Source organism: Mobula birostris, chromosome 20 (assembly GCF_030028105.1).
Source record: "Mobula birostris isolate sMobBir1 chromosome 20, sMobBir1.hap1, whole genome shotgun sequence".
NCBI classification, from domain to species: domain Eukaryota; kingdom Metazoa; phylum Chordata; class Chondrichthyes; order Myliobatiformes; family Myliobatidae; genus Mobula; species Mobula birostris.
In genome coordinates this window covers 35,336,888-35,358,026 of record NC_092389.1, presented here as the reverse complement: position 1 = coordinate 35,358,026, position 21,139 = coordinate 35,336,888, and the positions used below count along the sequence as shown (strand labels likewise).

General features: G+C 41.8%; 1 protein-coding gene across 6 annotated transcripts in view; it reads left to right on the top strand.

Moving 5' to 3' along the window:
- The window catches only part of prdm10 (PR domain containing 10), a 169,851-nt gene that overhangs the window by 56,055 nt on the left and 92,657 nt on the right, over window positions 1–21,139 (top strand). For 3 of the 6 annotated variants that reach the window (XM_072238490.1, XM_072238491.1, XM_072238492.1), the window contains exons 5-7: window positions 9,113–9,220; window positions 18,896–19,106; window positions 19,796–20,037. In XM_072238490.1, coding sequence (XP_072094591.1) covers window positions 9,113–9,220; window positions 18,896–19,106; window positions 19,796–20,037 — 561 coding nt within the window. Of the gene's footprint in view, window positions 1–9,112; window positions 9,221–12,978; window positions 13,168–18,895; window positions 19,107–19,795; window positions 20,038–21,139 lie in introns of those variants that run through there. The other 3 variants (XM_072238494.1, XM_072238495.1, XM_072238496.1) reach the window with 3 other exon arrangements.

Sequence of the window (21,139 nt, the reverse complement as noted above, 5' to 3'; positions counted from 1 at the left end):
TGTGGTCAGTTATGGCCAGCCTTTTAGGATCGCAGCTACACCACAGAACTGCCTACCACCCACAGTCGAACGGACTAGTGGAGAGTTTCCACCGTCACCTGAAGTCGGCTCTCATGGCCCACCTGGAAGGGCCTAACTGGGTGGATGAACTTCCCTGGGTCCTGCTCGGAATCCGCACGGCGCACCCCTGGTCATCCCAGGAGAGTTCATACCAGCCCCAAGGGGGCAAGAGGAAGAACCCGCAGCAGTCCTGGACAGACTACGTGAGAGGCTTGGTAACCTGGCCCCCATACCCACTTCATAGCACGGACAGAGCCCGACCTGCATACCCAAAGACTTGCAGAACTAAGTTTCTTTTTGTATGACGGGGCGGACACCGGGCACCGCTACAGCGGCCCTGTGAGGGGCCGTTTAAGGTGATCAGGAACAACGGGTCCACGTTCGTGCTGGACATTGGGAGAAGAGAGGAGGTTTTCACGGTGGACCGACTCAAATCGGCCCATGTGGACTTGGCGCAGCCGGTCCAGGCTCAGGCACCACGGCGCAGGGGCAGACCTCCCAAACAGAGGCCGATCCAGACTGTGGACTTTGGGGGAGGTATCGCCGGTTCTGGGGGGGGGGGGGGGGGAGGGGTTATGTGGCGACCCACTTTCTAGCATACACGAACCGGCGTGTGCCGGCCCCAAAAAGGGCGCCAGGCCATCTTCACCAGCAGGGGGGAATATCCCGTGCGCGGAAAGGGTCTGGGAATATGCATTCCGCACAGCAGTCCTGCCCAGGGAGGGCAGGAACGGGAAGGCTTTAAAGCAGGCGGCGAAGTTTGAATAAATCTCTTTCATCACAACTCTAACTCACCGACTACGTGTGGTTATTTTAGTGCTGTGTGTAGCACACCGCTACAGTATTGTGCAGCAGTTTACATTTGCCACTGTCAATTTTTATGCCCTCATTTTGCTGTTCATTCTAGTTCCAGTCAATGCAAATGAAAATATATAGTAATGGTTTCAGAATTTGACTGAGGCTCATATTCTCAACAGTCCACACACCCCCTACCTCCATATATGATGCTCAACCCCAAACTGAAAGGTCCGGAGGTATATAAGTCACCTGGACCAGATGGTGTACACCCCAGGGTTCTGAAAGAGGTGGCTGAAGAGATTGTGGAGGCATTAGTAATGACCTTTCAAGAATCAGTTGATTCTGGCATGGTTTTGGAGGAATGGAAAATCGCAAATGTCATCCACTCTTCAAGAAGGGAGAGAGGCAGAGTAAGGAAATTAAAAACCAGTTCGTCTGACCTCAGTAGTTGGGATGTTGGAGTCAATTGTTAAGGATGTGGTTTCAGTGTACTTGGAAGCACATGATAAAGTAGGCTGTAGTCAGCATTGTTTCCTCAAGGGAAAATCATGCCTGACAGATGAGTTGGAATTTATTTGAAGAAATAACAGGCAGGATAGACAAAGGGGGATCAGTGGATGTTGGGCACTTGGAATTTCAGAAGGCTTTTGACAAGGTGCCACAGGAGGCTGCTTAATAAGTTAAGAGCCCATGGTATTACAGGAACGATACTAGCATGGATGGGGTTTTGGCTGTTTGGCAGGAGGCAAAAGCTTGGAGAAGAGGAAGCCTTTTCTGGTTGGCTGCTGGTGACTAGTGGTGTTCCGTAGGGGTCTGTGTTGTGACTGCTTTTTATGTTAAATGGCAATGATTTGGATGACAGAGTTGATAGCTTTGTGGCAAAGTTTGTAGAAGATATGAAGATGAGTAAAGGAGTGGGTAGTTTTGAGGAATTACAGTGGCTACAGGAGGACTTGGACAGATTCGGAGAATGGGCGAAGAAGTGGCAGATGGAATACGGTGTTGGAAAATGTATGGTCATGCAGTTTGGGAGAGGAAATAAAAATGTAGACTGTTTTCTAAATGGAGAGAAAATTTCAGGTGCAAAGGGACTTGGAAGCCCTTGTGCAGGATTAAGGTTAATTTGCTGGTTGAGTCGGTGTTTTGGAAGGCAAATGCGATGTTCGCATTCATTTCAAGAGGACTAGAATACAAAAGCAAGGCTGTAATGTTGAGGCTTTGTAAAGCACTGGTGAGGTCTCATTTGGAGTATTGTGAGCAATTTTGGGCCACTTATCTCAAAGGATGTGCTAACATTGAAGAGGGTTTAAAGGAGGTTCACGAATGTGATACTGGCATTGAAAGGCTTGTCATATGAAGAGCGCTTGATGGCTCTGGACCTGTACTCACTGGAATTCAGAAGAATGAGGAGTGACGTCGTTGAAACCTATCGAATGGTGAAAGCTCTTGATAGGGTGTGAAACCCCCTGGTTACCTTGGCTGTGTAAGTCTAGGGAAAACAACTTCTGGCCCTGCCAAACTCGTGAGATTGAGGCGCTCTCCCACCCCAAACCCCTGTTTTGTGTAGATGCTGTGTAATTTGCTACCCTGTTACAAATTAGAGTCACGGGAATAACAGAGTACGATTCTTAATTTGACTAAAGGGTTACTAAAGAAAAGAACGAAAAAAGAAAAGGGCCCATTTTAATGAAACAGTCTAGTGTACACAAGTTGGAGCTTACAGTTTCTCCAAGTCACCGATGCTCGATCGATCTTACCCCAGGCTTCGTCAAATCACAGTCCAGCTCCGGGTCGAATCCTACAACCTCCTCTCTCCTGCGTCTTCCCTCTTCATCTCCTCACGAGCAAAAGTCCCACCCGAGAAACCTCCCCTTAATCTGACCATCCCAATTGGATGGTGCGCATTTCTCTTTATCTTTTATCTTCAACAATAACCCAAACAAGCTGATAATGGATCAAGCTGCTCTTACAGAACTGCCAAATGAAATACATATAGCACAAAATGAAATACATCATAACAGTTTAAAAAAAAATATGAACTAGGGCATTACAGGTGGATGTGGAGAGGATCTTTCTTACAGTGGGGGAGTCTAAGACTAGAGGACACAGCCTCAGAATAGAGGGGTGTCCTTTTAGAACGGAGATGAGGAGGAAATTCTTTAGCCAGGGAGTGGTGAATCTGTGGAATTCATTGCCACAGGTAGCTGTGGAGGCCAAGTCATTGGGTATGTATAAGGCCGAGGTTGATAAATTCTTGATTAGTCAGGGTATGAAGGGATATGGGGAGAAGGCAGGAGATTGGTGCTGAGAGGAAGAATGGATCAGCCATGATGAAATGGCGGAGCAGACTCAATGTGCCAAATGGCCTAATTCTGCTCCTATATCTTATGGTCTGAAATGAAAGATTGTCAATCCTAAACTCTCTCTCCACCTCCCCCCCCCCGCCCCATCCCCGTAAATTCTCAGAAGAATCCCTTTTTCTCTGAGACATTGTAATTTGTATTTTTCTTGCTGTACGACTATGATGACATTTAATATCTGTAAAGTATTGTGAGACAACCCAAAATTGTGAAAGTTGCAGCTCGAAGATGTGACATTTAAATTTTGTTAGCTTGCCAAGTGTTTCCAGAACTTTGTGTTCATTTTGTCTTCCTAGCATCTTCAGTTTGCATTTCTTTTACAAATATTGACATCTGAAGTAGTGAGTTTTGGTACTAAAGCTGTTAAAATCTTGTTGAAATATTGGATGTTTATAAATACGAACATGGACTAAAAGCAAGTAATAAGTTGAGGTAAATTTATACTTGTTACTGGTCAGACTTCCGTGTGTGATTTTTTTTCTTTTGAGTTATGGGATGGATGTTAAATATGAAGAATTGTAATCTGTAGGTTGGTCTACAGGAGATAGCTGTAGGGGGTAATGAACACTAGCTTGCTATTCTTCTTTTGCACTTTATTTTTTTATATAACATAGTAATGTTTATGTCTTGCACTGTGTAGCTGCACAAAACAACAGATTTCACAGCATACATCTGTGATAATAAACCTGATTCTGAGTCCCCAGAGCTAATAGGCCATTGTTATGATCAGTTTTAAAACTAAAATTATCTTTACTGGAGCAGGGAATGTTAAAAAGAGAATTTAAAACCTTTTACACAGTGAATTGGAAATGTTGGAGAGAGATGAAGAGTTAAATATTCCAAATTCACCACATGTACAGTGAAATTCCGATGATCCATTATCTATTGGAAATGACAATGGTTGGGCTTCTGATTCAGCAGATGTTTCCTGTAATTCCCATCCACTCACTGGGGTCCCGGTTCCCACACTCTCCGTTTGTCACCAGGGTCCTGTTCCCGTGTGCCTCACCTGTTCTGTTCACCATCTTCCCCTGACAGTATCTGGTTCTGTTTCCAGACACCCCTTTACATTTACCAGTGAAACCCCTTTTCACCAGGCGTCTGGAGACATGACTTGTAGTCCCTTGTTAACAGCCACTGGACTCAGCGTTAAGAAAACCACCTTTCGCAGACTCCGTATGTCTAGGGTAGATAAGAATTGGGTCCCGCCAAGCCCGTGAGGTTGGGATGTCTCATCCACCCAAATCCTGGTTTGTGTGAATACTGTGAGATTTACTGTTCTATGCAATCACCTGTCGGCAAGAAATAACAAATCTTACACTGCATACAATTAATAGGAAGTATATTAATGAATTTTAACTTAACCAAAGAGTTAATAAGGAAAAGAAAGAAACAAAAGGGGCCCATTATAATTAAACAGTCAAATGTGCACAGGTTGGAGCTCAAATCTTCCAAAGACCGACTTGTGTGATGTACTCATAGCACCAACTCATGTTCACCAATCCCCGGTAGAATTCCCCTTCTTGGGCTCCATCAGATCGGGCATTCCTGCCAAATCGAATCCTCTGGTCGGTTCTCTCAAGCTTCTCTCTCTGTCTCCCACTGAAAAAGACCTCGACCCACCTCAGTGTCTGTCACAAAACCTCTCCCCCAGCGTTTTCTAGAACCTTCTCCCAGTTCCACCCTCCTGATTGGATGACACAACATTCCTGAGTAACCCTTATCTTTAACAGTAACCCAAACACCACCAGCAGAACACTGTACTTCTGTGGAAAATTATTACATGGAATACCCTACAATGTTAACAGTAAAATCTTTACCGGGGCATTACACCTGCTTAACTGAAATGTTTGGAAGTTTAGTGAGTTGGAGTATTAATGAACTAATATCTGATAGTCTGGAAAATCTGTTGGTTAGGCACACGCAAAACCTCAAGTGTATTAGATTTGGTGGCTGCCACAGTTTGGAGGGCTCTGGAATGTGGGAGTGGTGAGGGTGTAATTACTGCTTTCCAGGAAATTGTTTGGAACCTATGAGCAAGTTCATTTTGGAGAGGAATGGAAAAGAAACAAAACTGAAGATGACAGTGCAGAGAAAGTCAGGCATGAGGACATTGCTCCATTTAAAAGCCTGAGTTAGAGGAAATATGATCTCAAGTAGCAAATGTAATTTAATGTGGACACAAGGTTCTTGATACAGGAAGGAAAAGACACATCAACTATAGAAATTTACTGCAGAGAAGGTGGCCATTGTGATCAGGCTGGAGGAGGGAGCTTTGGAACATAATCTCACTGTCTCACACTTGGTTGGTAACACCAATTCCTCTTCAGAGGTTCAAAGGTCAAGTTTAATATTAGAGAAATGTTCAGGTGGGAGTTACATTTGATGAGCACCTCATCCTCTGTCGCCTAGAGAGCAGATTTCAAATCCCCATCCATCTTCCAGTGGATTATTTTTACTCCTTTCACTTCCATTTTTAACCTTAGATCTGTGCTCATTAATTATCTCTTGAGAGAAATAGATCCTTGCTCTTCAATTTGATTTGGCTGCCTTTTAATTTGATACAGGTTTCCCCCGCCATCCGAAGGTAAAGCGTTCCTATGAAACGGTTCGTAAGCCGGAATGTCGTAAAGCGAAGAAGCAATTACCATTTATTTATATGGGAAAAATTTGTGAGCGTTCGCAGACCCAAAAATAACCTACCAAGTCATGCCAAATAACACATAAAACCTAAAATAACAGTAACATATAGTAAAAGCAAGAATGATATGATAAATACACAGCCTATATAAAGTAGAAATATTTTTCCACAATCATTACTGAACTGTTCTCCGTAGCGAAAATTTCACGCAAGCGCTGTTGGCAAGAACGCGCTCTCCAGTAACCTTTAAGCTATGAAGCTGCCAAATCTACCAGATAACACCTAAAAATACACAGCCTATATAAAGTAGAAATAATGTATGTACAGTGTAGTATCACTTACGGGAATCGGGAAGACAGCGAGCACACTGATGATGGTGTGTTAGACTGAGTCGTTGCAGGTTGGGTGGTGCAGTGGCCCCCAACCTCCAGGCTGCTGACTGATACATTGCCACGAAGAACGCAGGGGTCCAGCAGTAGCCGGGAGGTACACAGCACATCTTTAAGAAAAAAGCCAAAACAAACATGCTAATTAATTAGGTGCCGCTCGTAATTGTCAGCCCAGATCAGTGCCGATTTCCAATTGCGTCGTCTCTGATCTGGGCCGACAATTACGTGTCGGTGGCACCTAATTAATTAGCATGTTTATTTCGGCTTTTTTCTTAAAGATGTGCTGTGTGCCTCCCGGCTACCTTTGCATTCTCTGCGAATTGGTATCTGTCCGTGGCCTGGGGGTTGGGGTGGTGGGACACTGGGGTGTCATCTCGTCACCTGTTTCCATTAGAGCAGGCAGCTCATCTCCTCCTATCTCTGCCCGCCTCGATGTCGAAGGTCGAGGTTCGTCATCTGCTGTGGCTGGTGTGGAAGGCTTGCTTGACTGCTGAGCCTCACGCATTTTTCTATCTCACAGTTTTTTAATAAGGACTCAAACCATCCTGCAAGTATCCCCTAAACCGACGTACCCTTTCAAAATTAAAGTCGTACTTTATTATTACTCATGCGGCTTCGATTGTTTCCCTTTTTCCTTCCAATTGCATCAGATCTTCATCTGTCAGTTCTTGGTGACGGGATGCCAAAACCTCTTCAACATCATCTTCGTCAGCTTCCACAAACCAAACTCACGTTGTCCTTACTTCGTTCACCACGATCAAAATGCTTGCTTATGTCTAGTTTTACCGTAAGTGTAACACCCTTACGAGCTGTTTCAGGCTTTTCCGATACCATAGAACTCATCTTGCAAACGGCTGCTCACAGGCAGGTGTTAAAGCAAAGCAGTTCCGAATCCGGGGGAGAGCGGCTGCTCGGGGCGCACTGCCTTTTATCGCGTGCTGAATTTTTTTTTCGTAACAGTGAAAACACCTTCTGAAAGCGAAAACAGGGTACTAATGTAGGTCTTTCGTAACAGTGAGGTTTCGTAAAGCGAACGTTTGAAAAGCAGGGGACACCTGTATTCCTTTTTGTTTTTGTAGTCTCTGTCCTGGCTGCAAATGAAGGATGTCATTGGCTATCTTTATCACCTTATTTAATTATTGTGCTTCCCCCTGGAATCAGTGGTTGTGCCCTCCAAAATCCCTCTGTTCCTCTGCAACTTGTCAATGACATACTGTTTGTAATGTGCTCAGTTACCTTGTTTTCCTTTTCCCAAATATACTACTATATAGAAGAAACAGGTTGGACCTCTCACTATACCCTTGAATATATTGTTGCACTGGCCATAGCTATTCTTTTGAATGGAATCGATTGGAATTACCTCGTATGAACTGTTGGCATCTTGTAACAAATGTGACAGGCATGTATACTGTGACACAGCAGGTGGAGAGTATGTCTTGGCAGACATGATATTTGTGCAAAATGAAGGAGCAACTGAAACTTCTGTATATCAACAGATGCAAACAATAGTTTATTTGCTGAGATTCCCTGAAAGGACATTTGGCAAGAGGTGACAACAATACAGAAGCTGTGGTTTGGGCCAACTGTTGGGATCAGGCAAAAGAGGACAGTTGGACTTTGACGCAATCAAGAAGCTTAAAACATTGATAAATATTGCAAGTTAACACTGGGCCTACAGAGACAAATGCAATCATTAAAATATGCTTCTGCCACTGAGCCAGTTTTGGATTTAGCTTGCCATTTTCCCTTTTCATCCAAAAGCAATTACTATTCTGGTCAGTCTGCCATGTGAGGGTGTCACACACTTTGCCTAGATCCATGTCAGTTGTGATGCGCTTGTAAAACCTTCCTATTACTATCTCTAAAGATTCAACAAAGCCTTGCTCACCATCCTTGATTAATCTGCATTTTATCAGGGATGAAGATGGCAGAGTTTGTCATTGATACCCACACCCGGCTAGAAGCCAGAAAAGAGTTTATTCATCATATTCGCTGGGAAAGCATTAGATCCTTTGTCAGATTTAAGATATGTTGATTGGTTTAATCAGGTACACTAATTACATTAAAACTGTAACTCCGGGACAAAATGATGGTGGTACAAACCAGCAACAGAGTTGATGTTCCAAGATCTTTTCTAAGAGCAGGTAACACTTGGCCTTAGAATGGAGCTCATCAAGCATCTATTTTGACTGTTTATAATTTGCAGGTACTTTTTGTACTGCTGTTATCCTTGATACTACTTTTGTGTATTTATTATCTTTCACTTTCTCGGCTTTATCTTGATTACCCCTCAGGTTCTGTGTGTGTTAAATAACAGCTGGAATAATATCCCTTCCATGTTTGGATTAAAGGAGCCTCAACTCTCTCAGAACCAACCTGGTTTCCTCTCACCAAGAGGAAACCAGAAAACGCTGGAAAAAATTCTGTTGAAGGGTCTTTAATCTAAAACGTTAATTCTGTTTACATTTCCATAGATGCTACCCAGCGGACTCTGTGCTTGCAGCATTTTATATTTTTATTTCGGATTTCAAAGAATGCATTTTTTAAAAAAAAATCTTCCTCTGGAACTGATTCAGATGGTTGATGTAGGTAGCTGTTTTGTTTCCATGAAAAATTTGGAGTAAACTGAACGAAACATTTGCAAATCTTTACATTTCATCTAATTGGAAAGGGATCCATCTTTCTGAACAGGGAATAATATAGCTTGCAGTTGAGGGCAAACTTCAAACCAGTGATATTTAATATGAGCAATGTGTCATTTTTAAAGGATCTCTTCCAGGTGACAATAAAAGATTTTTTAAAAAGGGGGCAAAATGGATAAATCAAGGTCCCTATCTGCTCTGACAAACTTTCTTTCTCTCCAGGTAACAGTTCTTTTGCCCACCAGCCAGAATGTATCTGGTGCCAATCTGGCAGTTCTTGGCAGTGTGACTGAGACCCAGCAGCCAATACCGGTGGAAAACAACTCTCAGGTAAAATAGTCTTCAGTTCAGCAGAAGTTCAATCATTGTCAGATATAATCCTAAACACACTGACCATCCACTTCTGTCAAAAACCTGTAGCTACCATCAAGTGTACAAGGGAAAAAGTTAAGGTAATATCTAGAGCAGAATACAGATGATGAACAAAAGTTTTTAACTGAGACTGAGGATAAACAAGGCACTAAATAAGGAAGGTGTATTATAGTGAAGGCAAAATCTAGAATGGTAGAGAGGACAACGAAGCAGAGCAGAATGATGATTAGGGAAGAATAATCAAATCATTTCAGGAAGGGGCAGAATATTCAGACGTGTCCAGGGAAGCAGTAGGTGCCAGTAAAACAGATAGTTTTATAAACACAAAATAAAATGTTTACATTGTCTTAAAATAATCAATAAGATTAATCTGAAAGTTTAATATTGAAATTCACAAAGCATTTTAATAAGATGAACAAATTAATAGCACAAATAGATGTAATCAGGTAAAATGAGCTTATAGCAATGGAGACAAGGCTGCACAGTGACTTAAAAAAAATGGGAGTTAAGTATCCAATAATACTTGATATTTTGGAGGATACAAATTCTACATGCCTTCATATAATGTTGTAATAGAGAGGATGACATCAAATCGCAATTAAAGATGCATGCAAAAAATGAGTAGCGCATGTCAGGACTTCTCTGTGGAGTGGGAGATTGCTTGGGTTATTAGTTAACTAGTGCCAATAAAAAGATGTGGGGTTTGAGCAGAGTGACCATTGTGTGAATGGACAGTGTTAGAGTGGTCAAACCTTCACTGGACGCAAGTGTGATACCAGATACTGAGCGTCAAGATCAGTGAATATGTGGAAAGCTGAAGTGGCTTTGTCAAGGACAGATCCTGCCTAACCAGTTTGATTGAATTCTTTGTATCCATGAGGACAGGGCAGTAAATGTTATTTAGATGGACTTCATTGAGATATTTGACACGGTCCTGCATGGGAGACAGATTCAAACAGTTAAGGGCCATGGGATCCAAATTGGTAAACTGGATCCAAAATTAGCTTGGCAAGAGGAGACAGAGAGTGATAGTCAAAGGTTGTTTGTACAATTGGATGCTTGTGACTAGTGGTGTCCCAGGTGGATCAGTTTTGGGACCCTTGTTGTTTGTAATGTATAGTACAGCTTTATCTTTCATGTATAACTTTTTGAAGAACTCTTATGCATTTTTCCTGTGAATGCCTGTGAGAAAATGAATCTCAAGGTAGTATATGATAACATATACATACTTTGATAATTTGAACTTTGCAGATTTGTGAGGCAAGATCAATAAGTTTATGAATGATATTGAGGTTGGTGGAGTTGTTGATTATGTGGAGGGTAGTCTATAGCGACAGAGAGATATCGATGAGTTGGCGAAATGGCTGATAAATGGTAGATGGAGTCTTATCCAAACAAATATGAGATGATGCATTTTGGCAGCACTGAATGAGCTGGGACAAACACCATGAAAGTGAATTTAGGACCAAAGGAACTTTGGAGTACAAGTCCATAGATCCTTATAGGTACCAGCAGAGGTTGTCAATAAGATTAAGAAGGCCGATAGGATTTTGGCTTTCATTATTTGGGGCAATGAGGACAGATGTAGGGGTAGTTATGCTCCAACATTATAAAGCCTTGGTAGACTTCAATTAGAGTACATTGTGCATCTCTAGTTGCCAAGATATAGGAAGGATTTGATTGGGCTGGAAAGAGGGTAAAGAAGATTCACTGGGATGTTGCCAGGGATGGAGTGTTTGTTTTAGTTCTAATGAGAAATTGGAAAAGCTGGGTCTGTTCTCCATGAATCAGAGGTGGTACAGAAAGGACATGATTGAGGTATATACAATTGAGAGGAGAAGATCAGGTGGAATCCAGAAAACTCTTCCCCATTTCAGATAAAACTAGTGGATGTCGATTTAAGGTAAGGAACTTCATCCAGAGAGTGGTGAGTACCTGGTATGCACTGCCTGAGGGCACATTTGAAGCTGACACACTTTCAGCATCTGAGGAGCGTCAAGGCAAGAACTTGAAGCAACACATACAGAATGCTGGAGGAACCCAGCAGTCCAGGAAAAATCTATGGGAAAGAGTAGACAGTCGACGTTTCGGGCTGAGACCCTTCAACAAGACTAGAGAGAGGAAAAAAATGAGAAGACGTCTTTCTCTTTTTTTTTCCAGTTCCGATGAAGGGTCTTGGACTGTAGCGTCGACTGTTTACTCTTTTCCATAACTGCTGCCTGGCCTGCTGAGTTCCTCCAGCATTCTGTATGTGCTGCTTTTGTCACGCAGGTTGGGACGTGGTTGAAACAAATCAGTATAGTTACGTATTCACGCTTAGTAGTTTAGTGTAGTAGAGAGGGGTTGAACCATGGAGAATGATATTTTTGTTGACTGCTATTCAATCACTATTAATACACTTAAATATGCTGTTCACTTATTAGTTATGCTAAGTTAGTTTGACCACATAATTACACAAATTGGGACATTAATGGAACGCTAACTGGATCGCTAACTTCACTTCAATATGTTAGTTTGGCCGCTAACTTCGTAACTTTGCTGATTTGAATGTTCTATCTCTAATTTAGTTTTGTTAGTTTTATTGCTATAAGATCATCTTTGCTGGATTTTCGATTTTGGAACTTCGTTATTTTGGAAGCACGTCATATAGTGTCAATCTCCTGGCTTAGTCTCTTAGCTGTTTTTGGTTTGTTTTAAAGTAACCACTACATTTGTCAACAAAAAGTAGTTGTACCAAATGAACGTCAGTCTCTGACAAAGGAATGCCTTGGACCCGTTGGCGAAATTGGAATTGCAACACTGAGAATAAAACGTTGGAAACAGGAGCAACTTGCGGTAGGATTATCTGTGAGCTTTTGTTGATTCATGCTGTGTGTTTGTAATTTGAACACAGTTTTGAATAGTCAGCGCTGCCTGTCCATTGTGGACTATTGCTCCATCATGTGGTGTTTGCCTAGGGGTTCGTCACTTTGTTATATTGTACTGCTGAAATATTCCGGTTGTCAACATTTGAATTGATGGCTGCTTATTCAGTCTGGTTTAAGCACTGTGGATGTGCAGACAGTTTGTTGCCTATGTTTATTGAACGGAATATCGCTGGTGCTGTGGCAAACAAAGAGTTAATTGCGAGTGCCGCAACTAGAAACAAGAACATGAGTGACTAGGAGCATGCAACTGGCATCAGCAACCCTCACATTGGGGCTGGCAAAAGAGAAAGTAAACCTACTTCGAAAGCTTTAGAGGGTAGAATCGAAAGTCTTCAAAAGGAATATAAAACAAATGTGAACGTGAACAAAATTAGAGCTTTAATACCATCAATTAAGGGTCTTATGGGAAATAAGAAAAGTGCCTTACAAGTGCAATCTTATCTTGAGGACTTGACTAGTTTCTATGAAGCTGTTGCTAAGCAACATCACATGTTGATCTCATCACTTCCCAAGGCTGAGTTGGAAAAACAGAATGTTTTTCAAATATTAATGCCTTAGTAGTGCACTCATAGAGGATATAAAACAATGGTTGACCCAAACATATTCCATTGAAGGTCAAGTTGCTGCAACAAGTGAATACGTCTCACCTTTCATCAGACCATGTTTCTCAAATTCCAAGGCATGTTTTGACTATGCATATTAGCAGAGGATTATGTAGACCTGAGCAACGGTGTGTCAAATGTCAGTGCTTAATGTTTTGTTGCAGGCAGAGCACCTTCTGTATCTAATAACTTCTTTCTGTATATTAAAATTGAGTATGATTTAGCTACATTAATTGCACGGCAACTATTATTGAAGAACAAACATGCACTGGAAAAGCAAGAGGAACAGCTGTGGAAAAGGAAGGAGCAGCTTAAGTTGCAGGAAGAAATTGCCGCACAGATGGCCAAAGTTGAAATGTTAAGGGCTTCAAGTGAGGTGAGTGCTAAAGGTGCTCCAGCAGGACAGTCCTATGGTATGAGTTCCTTTATTGAAAAGGCACAAAGAAAACTAAACACATTCAATGTCAATGTTGATACAGTTGTTCCTCAAGTGTCTGTGAAACATGAACAAAACCACAAGAGGTGGTTCAGGGTGTTCACTCTCAGCCTGCACCAAGGAGGCACTTTGAACCTCTGCCATATCCAACAGCTTGAAGTGCTCATGGGGACATTTATTTACAGCATAGAAACACTTGTTTGAGACAATAGAGGTCAAAACAGTATTATTGATATTATGAGGAAGCAAAATGAAGTAACAACTATTGACACAACAACACATTTCATCTTTGCCTAAAGGAGAGATTTAAGTCTTTGATGGAAATTCATTACGGTACCATGCATTCATGAGAGAGCTTTTGAAAATCATGTTGAAGGCAAGACTGACAGCAATAGTGATTGGCTCTATTTCCTTGAACAGTACACTAGAGGTCACCCTAGAGAACTTGTCAGAAATTGCCAGCATATCAACCCTCAGAAAGAGCATGTAAAAGCTAAGGCTTTACTGCAGGAATATTTTGGTAATGAACAGAAAATTGCACCTGCCCACATGCAAAAGGATCTTTCTTGGGTACCTATCAAATCTGAAGTAACTCTTCAAAACTACAGTCTTTTTCTCAGAGACTGTTCCAGTGCCGTGGAAGAAGTGCGGTAGATGCATGAACTGGACACACTTGCTTATATGTCAATTGTCGTAAAGAAATTGTCTTATATGCTTAGGGATAAATGGACAACGGTGGTCTGTGAACTAAAGGCACAACTGTAATATTACTTTCACTGACATTGTTGATTTTATTGAAAGGCAAATAAAGATTGCTACACACTTGGTGTTTGGGAATATACAGGCTGCTACATCAATTGCAATTAGCAAAAGTGTGAACAAAACTAAGTCACAATTTCATTCTAAGGCTAAAGGGAGCAGCTTTGCCGCTACTGTGGCCACTGTGAGAAGTAAATCTAAAACTGAACATAAAACTAATGGAAGGGGAATGGTCTCGTCAGCTAAAAAGTGCTTGTCTGTTCAGTGAGGGTGAATGTACATTGGATTCATGCCCTCAGCTGGAGAGATGGGCTCATAGTGAGAAGATTGACTGCCTAAAAGAAAATGGTGTCTGCTTTGGCTGTTTGTGTGCAAGAGACATCAGCTAGGATGTTTTCTGCAAGATATGCAGTGGCAAGTATTCCAGCATGCTTCATATTCACTCTAACGAAAAGGGTGCAGAATCAAAACAGGCTCTGAAAGAATCAGACACAGCAGAGAGTAGTGCCCTGATATCGAATTGCCTTACAGGGGCTGGTGATCATGATTGTAAACTTCCCATAATTGCAGTACAAGTGAAGTCTAAGAAGGGTAACAAGACAACAGTTACTTGTGCTTTCCTAGGTCAAGGAAGCCTCACAAAGAAGCCCAACCTCATTGGAAAAAGGACAAGCATTCTTTTACACAACATGGGTCAAGAGAAGATTGAGTATCTACATTGTTTCAGGATTGGAAGCGGCTGGTTTAGATGGTGTGTTCACAAAGGGAACATTCTACGTCAGAGGGTTTTTACAGGGATGGTCTCACTGGAAACATGTCCATTTGCCAGAGATTGGTTCAGAAATTAAACTGCTGATTGGAACAAATGTGCCTTAAGTAATGGAGCCATTGCAAGTGATTCACAGGTGTTAATAATGGACCCTAAGCAATCAGAACAATGTTGGGCTGGACTGTGAATGGACCACTGAAAGGAGAGAATGGTGATGGAAGAGTGTGCTCAGCCAGAGGTGATAATTAACAGGAACTTAGTTTTGAACTTCGATGAGCTTTGACAACGGCAGTTCAAGGCAGACTTCCCTGAATGTAAACAGGATGAATAACCTGGTTTGTCAAGAGCAGACCACAAGTTCATGTAGCTGGTTATGAATTCTGCAAAACTGGTGAATGGCCACTGCCAGATTAGTTCGCGTTTGAGAAAGGAGGAGGTTAACATGTCAAATAATAGGAAGATGCTCTAAATGTAAGGAAGAGGTTTAAGAAGGATTTGTCATTTCATACTGACTACACAGCTTTCAGGAAGGATGTCATCTCCAAAGGTTATGCTGAAAGAGTGCTAGCAGACAATCTGGAACGCAGTGATGGGAAGTCTGGTATGTTCCACATCAAGGTGTTTACCACCCCTGAAAAGGAAAACCTTGTTGTGTTTGATTGTGGAGCGCTTTCAGAGAATATCACTGAATGATCAGCTTTTATAGGTACCTGTCCTTACTAGCTCAATGTTTGGAGTCATAACCAGATTCAGAAAAGAACCAGATCATGGCAGATATTGAATCAACATTTCATCAGGTTAAAGTACCAAAGGAAAATGGAGACCTGCTGAAGTTTCTCTGGTAGCCTGATGGTGGTCTCAGCCAAGATATGGTGGACTTCAGAATGGTGGTACATCTCTTTGGAGTAACCTTATCACTGAGATGTGCCAATTCTGCTTTTTGGAAATTTGCAGAAGGCAATGAAGAGCAGTTAGCTATGAGACAGTGAATAAAGTTTTGCATTGCTTCAATGTTGATGGCTGCCTTGTGTCAGCGTCCTCTGAGAAAGAAGCTGTCTCTCTCTATCATGACCTCGTATCCATTTGTGCTAAAGGCTGCTTTCGACCTCAAAGTCGATAAGCCACAGACATAGTGTGCTAGTTGTGATACCTGAAGAGTAAAGAGCGAAAGGATTTGGATCAAGATATACCCTCAGTGGACAGAATACTGGGTGTGCAAATGTGCTTTCAGTCTGATACTTACAAGTTTAAGATCCTGATCCTAGATAAACCACTCACCAGAAGGGGGAATCCTCTCCACGGTTAGATCCTCCTTTGATCCTTCAGGAATTTTGAGTCTGGTAGTGCTATCTGAAAAGAAGATTCTACAAGATGGCACTGGCGATCATCAGTGAGTTTTTGGAGGGGGCAGAAAATTGTTTAAAATTTCATCTTAAGTATACTTTTGAATTATTTTCGCTGAAATCTACGGCATGTAAATTTCTTCTTAACACTGGAATTCTAAATCATATCAATGATCTTCAGATCTCACGATCGACTAAAGAACCCGGACCAGTCAGGCACAGCAACTTTAAGGCTCATCGCCATGGCTGAAAGTGTGGTAGGAGCGGGGGAATCCAGGCCAGGTTGGAACGCAGAGGGATGAGGCCTCCACTACCCAGAATCTTGTTGACGAATGTGCCGTCACTGAAGAATAAATTTAATGATCTGAGGGCAAGCCTGCTGTATCAGAGGTAGATGAGAAATTTCTCACTTGTTTGCTATACTGAGACTTGGTTACCTACGAATATGCAGAATGCCGCAGTTGGACCCAGAAGTATTTACAATTTTCAGCTTGGAAATTCTCACCTTGGATTGTTTGAGAAAGACAGTGGCCTCTATTCTTAGATTTAAGTGGCCTTGTTTCTTAGTCAGAAGAGCAAGCAATTGAACATAGCTTTTGCTCAGTTTGACTTGGATGAAGAACAACAAGGATATTCTTTGGAGAAAGAGATTGAAAAAGCCAAAGGTCAGATTGGCCATGGTTGTCTCTCAGCGAAGAATCTTTAGATCTCTGACATCATTTGGAGGCATCTACATCAAGAGGTGGGAGATGGTGGCCGTAACCATATTATCCAGGTAGTGCTAAAAATACTGGATTCCCAGTGCTAGTACAGCTATAAGAAGAATTGTGTCTCAGTTTGTTGTTTGTTGATGGTTGCACACAGCCCCAGGGTGCCAGTGCATGGTAGATCTACCTCCAGACAGAGTCTCTCCAGGTGAACCTTCACTTACACATGTAGGAGTGAATTACTTTGGACCTTTTAGAGGTGAAGAGTAGAAGGAGTACAGTGAAGAGGTATGGGGTCATATTTACCTTTCTAGCTCTTTGAGCTGTTCATGTTGAAGAGGCGTCTTTTTTAGACATAGATTCCTTTGTTCATGCATTTTGATGCTTTATAGCAGGTCAAGGACAGGTTCGTAAACTGCACTCTATTAATATGACGAACTTTGGATTTTGAGCGTGAGTTGTGAGAAACCCTTGAGAAGTGGAATCATTCACAATTCTGTGATGTCCTTCTTCAAAAAGGAATGAACTGGAATTTTAACCACTGGTTGGTTCACATCATGAAGGAACATGGGAGAGATTGAACAAGTCTGTGTGAAAGGTTCTCAGTTCCACCATGAAGGTACAGAATCTTGACAAAGAGGGTTTCCATGCAGTTCTTTGTGAAGTAGAGGCTTTTCTCTATAGTCGTCAGATTACGAAAGTATCATCCAATCCCAATGATTTGGAAGCACTAACATCTAACCATCTGTTTGGTTCTGAAGACCTCACCATCCTTACCACCAGGAAAGTTGCAAAAGGAAGACATTTATGCTCATTGTAGATGGAAGCAAGCCCAATACATGTCAAACTTGTTTTGGAAACAGTGTGTCAAGGAGAATTTACCACAGCTACAGGAGTGTCAGAAATGATGAGGTGTAAATTGCAGTTTCCTGCCAGGAGATATTATGCTTATTGTTGACAACACAACACCTTGAAACTCGTAGATCATGTGAAGAGTCATTCAAGTCTTTCCAGACAGAAGAGGATTTATGCAGCAGGTAAGCATCAAGACCAAGACCAGCTTTCTGGGCAGGCCTCTAACCAAGATCTGTCTTCTACAGGAGGCAGAGGTTTGAGGGGCTTCAGCCCTAGAAACTTCATGACTTGACTTGCTGACTTGACAGAGAGTGGTGGTAAAGATCACTCTGTACTGGGCGAAGTACTGGTAACCTCTGGCCTAGATGACTGCTAAATGACTTGGCTGGAAGAAGAAAGAGGGCATTTGTATAAATGTTGAGATGTTTGTCATTGAAAATTTCATGTATCCTATTTTAGTAGTATGCATTTGTAATTGCTATAGTGTAATAATTAAGGGGCTGGGATGTAGGAGCCATGTATCTATTCTCTGTCACGTGGGTTGTAGTAGAAGCAAATGAGTATAGTGACATATCCATGTTTAGTTTAGTTTGGTCTATTGGAGAGAGCATAACCCATGCCGAATAATACATGGGCCGTTATTCGATTACAATTAGTTTGCTGTATGATCGCTATTTGATTGCTATTAGTGCACTGAAATATGCTGTTCGCTAATTAGTTATGCTAAGTTAGTTCACCTGCTTAGTTGCGCTAATTGAGACCGCTAATTGGGATGTCATTGGAATGCTAATTAGATCGCTAATTTCGCCTTAAATGCGTTAATTCGATCGCTAATTTTGTTATTGCGCTAATTTGAACGCTATTGCTAATTTAGTCTCGTTAGTTTTTTTTATTGCTACGAGATTGTTCATCTTTGCTGGTTTCATAAGAAAGGATCGAATGTATTTTTTCCGATTTTGGAATTTTGTTACTTTGGAAGCGCATCATACAGTGCCGATCTCCTGGCTTAGTCTCTCAGCGGTTTTTAGTTTATTTTAAAGTAACCGCTACTGCGATTAATGCAGATGTATGCCCACTTTATCAGTGTGGATGAGTTGGTCGACTGGCCTGTTTCTCTGCTGTATGATTATATGCTCCTGTTTTCTATTTCAATGTGATTGATATACAGCAGAGTGAAGATATTGGTTTGTTGCTAACACGAATTCTAGTAAATTGAATCTGTTTTGTCTTCTTAGTCACATTTGTCCACACTAAATCATGGTATTCCTCAGGTAACTGAGGTCAGTAACTCTGTGCAGCAAACACCAGACACATTGGACACAGCTGAACATGACCTGGACACAGAGGAGGATGAAGATGAAGACGAGGAAGAGGAGGATGCGGACTCATCTGATATGGAGGATTGGGAGCCGGGTCCTCTTCGGCCCTTTAATCCATGTGATTTATGTAAGTTGAGTTGTGTAATCACACATTCACATGGCAATACAGCACAGAAACAGGCCCTTCGGCCCACTGAAGCCAGACTGAGCACCAGCCCTCCCTCCATTTAGCCTAATCCTATATTGATTTTTACTCTCCCCGCCTTCTTATCAACACTTTCAGATTCTACCACTCATCTACCCATTAGGGGCAATGTATAGTGGCCTGTTAACCCACCAACAAGCACATCTTTGGGATACATGAGAGGAAACAGCACCCGGAGAAAACTTGTGGATATCGGGTGAACGGGCAAACTCCGCATAGACAGCACCTGAGGTCAGGATTGAACTCAGGTCTTTGGTGCTGTGAGGCAGTGACTGTACCTCTATGGAAAAACATTCGCTATCCATTTGGAAGAAATTCAAACATCAGTATTTTGATACTTTTCTGGTGTAACACTTCTTACTGGATGCTATTTATTAGATGGCAGCACGACTGAGAGCATCTTCACTTTAAAATAAAAAAAACATAAATGAAGTTGATTAGGTTTGGTTTATTATTTCGTATTGACGTACAGTGAAAATCTTGCCTTGCATGCAAATCAATTTATTACAACAGTGCATTGTGATAGTACAAGGTAAAACAATAAGAGTGCAGAATAAAGTGTTACAGTTAGAAAGAAAGCGTCTGTTATTTTCTGCTGTTCTTTACTGCAGGGTGTGAGGATTGTAACACTGCACACCCCGGTGCATGCCCCAAGCATGGTACTCTGCACTGTATTCCCAATCGGCCTGTCCTGAGCAGGGCCAGGGCCAGCCTGCCGCTTATTCTGTACATCAATCGGTTTGCTGGTGGAATTTTCTCTAAGAGGCGCATTCCAAAACGTACACAGTTCGGTCCTGTCGAAGGGCCATTAGTTAAACGGTCGGAGCTCTCTGATGATTATATTCATTTAAAGGTAAGGCTGATGAAATTTTTCACTTCCCTCAGTGGTTGCGTTAAGATTTTTTCCTGAGCTGAGATTGTCAAATCATGCTTAAGTAACACAGTTGAAGATCTAAGCCCACTGTTGAAACTTCGCAGCATTTTTTCACCTTGCTGAGAGTAGTTGGAGATGACTTTGTCACTCTGTCCTGGATGTGAGAACCTGACACCAAAATACAAGTCCATTTGTCACCAACTGTCACAGCCTAAAAGGCATGTACAGATGTGTGTGCTGCTGTACTTGTTCACAGATTCCTGAAATGAAAAATGTATTTTCAGCTGCTTGTGTTGATGAATGCTCCCCTCTAACCTTTTTATTCAGGCATCTTCCCTCTTCTTTTCCTGTCCTGAAGAAGGGTCTCGGCCCAAAACATCGACTGTTTGTTCATTTCCATGGATGCTGTCTGACCTGCTGCGTTCCTCCAGCATTGTGTGTGTTGCTTTGGCTTTCCAGCATCTGCAGAATTTCTGTATTTGTGTTAATGAAGATAGTGGAAAATCAATTTACCTGATTTGTCGCAGGGAGATCAGGAATTGTGTTTGTACCATGCACACCTGATGTGATTTCTGTCTCACCTTTACATAAGGTAATCAACTCATAAATCAATGCACAAAGGAGGTGGAGCAACTCAATGGGTGAGGCAGCATCTAAGGAGGGAAATAAACAGTTAACCTTTTGAGTGGACACCTTTCATCAGGACTGGGGAAGTTGACTGTGCTTCCTGACCTGTTCAATACCTCTACCTCCTTTCTGTTTTGTTTCAGATTTCTAGACTTCATGAATATAGAATCATGGTTGCGAAACTAATGATTGTTGGATCTTCAGTTCAGCTGCTGACAATGTTATCTGAGCTAATTGTGGGCATGAAGATTCTAACGTAGTTTTCAGGTCCCAAGTTGCACTCACTTTTGTGCAATTCCCAGTCCCAGACTGTGGCAGCAAGATATGTTATAATGAATTCTGGAGCTTTTAAAAATACAAAGCTCAAAGTACATTAATTATCAAAGTATGATAATGGTATACAACTTTGAGATTTGTCTTCTTACAGGCAGCCACAAAATAGAGACCCAATAGA